This window comes from Lactuca serriola, chromosome 8 (assembly GCF_051521515.1).
Source record: "Lactuca serriola cultivar US96UC23 chromosome 8, Lser_US96UC23_V15, whole genome shotgun sequence".
Taxonomy (NCBI): Eukaryota; Viridiplantae; Streptophyta; class Magnoliopsida; order Asterales; family Asteraceae; genus Lactuca; species Lactuca serriola.
The window spans coordinates 189,166,737-189,170,347 of record NC_136415.1 but is presented as its reverse complement, the minus strand read 5'-3'; the positions used below and the strand labels follow the sequence as shown (position 1 = coordinate 189,170,347).

At 37.2% G+C, this 3,611-nt stretch overlaps 1 protein-coding gene across 1 annotated transcript; it reads left to right on the top strand.

The window, feature by feature from the left end:
* Positions 1-267: 267 nt before the first annotated feature.
* On the top strand, positions 268-2,499 carry NMAT1 (Intron maturase, type II family protein). Its single transcript, XM_079016081.1, has one exon. It carries the CDS (start codon positions 357-359, stop codon positions 2,409-2,411), a length of 2,055 nt encoding a protein of 684 aa, XP_078872207.1. The 5' UTR covers positions 268-356; the 3' UTR covers positions 2,412-2,499.
* Positions 2,500-3,611: the final 1,112 nt, after the last annotated feature.

Sequence of the window (3,611 nt, the reverse complement as noted above, 5' to 3'; positions counted from 1 at the left end):
TGTGGACATAGATGGATTTAGGTGCCAGTTCAAAAAAAAATGAAACAAAAAAGATGCTGTGTAACAAAACCAAATAAATATAATAATTTTTGCCAAAAGCCCAAAAATATATATTTTTTTAAAATATAATAAGTAATTTTATTTATGTATTTATTTAAGTTTAAACATCAGAAAGATATAAATATAATAGTTTTTGTGGCGTTAACGGTTAACCCAAAATATAACATAATAAACAGCATAGTATCTTATTAGATAGTTAGCGACTTAGTGTAGAGCGAGGTCTCTCCGTAGTCCGTAGTAACAAAACCTAACGTTCTAAAGACTAAAACAACCCACAATCCAAATGAATCCCGCAGATGTCACTAATCAGGACTAAACTCAAACACCTTTCCTGCATCCGCAACTTCTCACACTTCTCTACTCCCCACAAAAATCACCACGGCCAACACGACGACGGCCGCCGCCGTCAACCACAGTCTCCCCCACGAGACCCATATAGCCTCTTAAAAGAGGACCCAGTTCAAGTCCTCTCTGATTTATGGGTCCGAACCTTCTCTGACCACAACCAGACTCCATTCTTCAACCTCACCGGTTTCCTCTCCAAACTCGACCTATGGGTCTTAGCCTACCAACGCACCTGCGCCCACTTCACGGGCTCTTTTCCCTCGCGCAACACTCTCCAATCGCACGTCCTCACCGACCTCCTCTCTCTCCGGAACGCTGTAGTACACGGCCAGTTTCAATGGAACATGAAAACCCATCCCTACATCCAAAACCCAAACGATAAAATCCCTTTTTCGAAGCTCTCAAGTCGCAAGCTTCGTACGATTTCAGACTCCATTGAAACTCCGTTTCAAGACACTGTCGTTCAAGAATTGCTTTTGATGATTCTGGAACCTATTTTTGAGCCGAGATTTTCGCCCAAATCACACGGGTTTCGCCCTAGGAGAAACGCGCATACGGTAATTCGAACAATTAGGAGTAATTTTGCTGGGTATGTATGGTTCTTAAAAGGTGATTTAACCCTAATTTTTGATAATGTCGATGTCAATTTATTGATGGGGTTTGTTGAAAAAGGTGTGAAGGATCAGAAAGTACTGTCTTTGATCAAATCAGGACTAAAAGATCTACCAAAACCAGTTCATCTTTCCAATGAGAAGGTATGGAGGAGAAAAAACAAGAAAAAGGGGTTGAAGAAGAAGAAAGTTCTAGATGAAAATGAGGCCAAACCAGACCCTTATTGGCTCAGAACTTTCTATGATTTTGCTCCTATGGAAGCACTTAAGGTACCAAATTATGGCTATTGTGGGATATTAAGTCCTTTACTTGCTAATATTTGTCTTAATGAATTAGACCACATGATGGAGGAGAGAATCCTTAGCTTTTCTCAGTTTTCAAATGATAATTTCGTTACAAATGCTTCCACTACTGATGGTTATGGTAGTTCTACTCCATCATGGCCTGAATTCGTTCGGGGGGGTGGAAAAGATAAAACCAAAAAAATGGATTACATTCGTTATGGAGGTCATTTCTTGATTGGAATTACAGGATCAAGAAAGGATGCGGTTGAAATAAGGAACACAATAATCGAGTTTTCCTCAAATAAATACGGGATAACAATAAACGAATCAAATCTAGAGATCGAACACATAAGTAGAGGTGTTCAATTCTTGGATCATATAATTTGCCAAAGAATAATCTATCCAAATATACGTTTCGCATCAAACCATGGTCATATAGTGACTCAAAAAAGCGTAGGAATTTTGCTTTCAGTCACCGCAAGTTTGCCTCAATGCATACGACACTTTCGAAGGCTTAAATTAGTAAAAGGTGATAAAGATCCCGAACCTTTACCTTGCACTCCAATGCTTTATTGTGGTCAAGCTCAAACGAATGCTCAAATGAATAAGTTTCTTGAAACAATGGCGGATTGGTATCGATACGCAGATAACCGAAAAAAAATCGTGGGCTTTTGCGCGTACGTGATTCGAAACTCGGTGGGGAAATTATATGCCGCGAGGTATAAAATGAAATCACGGGCAAAGGTTTTCAAGAAAGCGACACGCGATCTTAGCCGTCCGCTTAGGCAAAGTATGGACAATCGGACACCCGAGTATGCGGAGTTGTTAAGATTAGGGCTTGCAGATGCTATTGAAGGAATTAGGTTTTCGCATATGTCTATGATTCCATCGTGTGATTATACTCCGTTTCCTAGGAAGTGGGTCCCACATCATGAACGGGTGTTGCTTGATTACATAAAATTACGGGATTTAAAGTTGTTTTGTGAGCTACAAAGATCGGTTAAAGAACAACGATTGTGTTTACCTCAAGACATGCTCGGAGAGATCGTGTGGGATTATAAGACTCTCGGTTTAAAAAGGTCTCGAGGTCCTTTCGAATCACCCGCTTAAGTTGTTGTGTAGTTGTATACACATGTTTTTTATTTTTTTATTAAGTTTTGTCTGAAATATAAAACAAAAATAGTAAACTGCTTGATCAGATTATATTTTTGGTGTGAGGAATTCTGTATATCAACCGTTAACTTCTTTGCCAAGGACTAAATGAGAAAATGATGCCATATTTTGGGGAAATTGAAGGAAAATAAAGTAAGGACGAATTTGTAAAATATTAGGATTTAACAGGAAACACTTTGTGCATATGCCGTTCTTTTGGCATTCAATAACATAGATATTCCTCATGTTGAAAAGTTTTGTTGATCATTAAGTTGTTCTGTAGGCTGTAATAAGTAAAAAATTGAAATGGTCTTATTCTATTGGAATTGCACTGTATAGTTTTCGTTAATTGGTCAAGGGATTTTCTTTGAAGCAAAGAAATGAAAATTTGCAATGTAACCTTTCTTATTTATGAAATTTTATTGACGGCATAGTTTTTATTTTTTAATTTTCCAATCTTAATTAAATTAGAATTTTATTTTCCAAAAGTAAGCAGAAAATATGTTTTAATAAAATTTTATTTGGGTTCTTATAAGATTTTATTATGTTTAATTTTCTGTTTTGTAAAATGGTACATCATTATATATACTATTAAAGGGATAATAACTTAATAGGGTAAGATATTTTTTGAAATGTACATATTTAGTCCTTATTTTTTTTTTTGTAAAATAAACCCTTATACTTGATTAATATATACACATTAGGTCATTTTCACCGGATTCTACAGGTTTTGCTGACGTGGAAGGGTTTATTTTACAAAAAAATGACTAAATGTATACATTTCAAAAAGTATCTTACCCTATCAAGTCATTTCCTTTTTTTTTGAAATGAAATATCTAGGTGGCATCCACATATCCACAACGAGATTTTTCCAACTTTTATTCATCATGAAAAAGAGGGAGAACCCCGATCTCCGGCGACTCCTTTGTGTGTTCCTACACATCACTGGTAGCAAGGAGGAATGATGACAAAAACAACAAGGTCGAAGGGGGAGGCAGGAGGAAGTAGAGATGGTAGTTGGCGGCGAGGAGCTGCTCTAGTAGCCCCTCGTCGATTCTTTCTTCTTTTTCTAGCAACATATCTCAAAGATGGAGGCAAAGAGAGACAAATCGGAGAAACACAACAGGTAAAGGGTGTTTGGCTGTTGCTGTTCGACCG

Bases quoted from the DNA above. Each gene is read 5' to 3' on its own strand.
- NMAT1 (XM_079016081.1), top strand. From the start codon at position 357: ATGTCACTAATCAGGACTAAACTCAAACACCTTTCCTGCATCCGCAAC.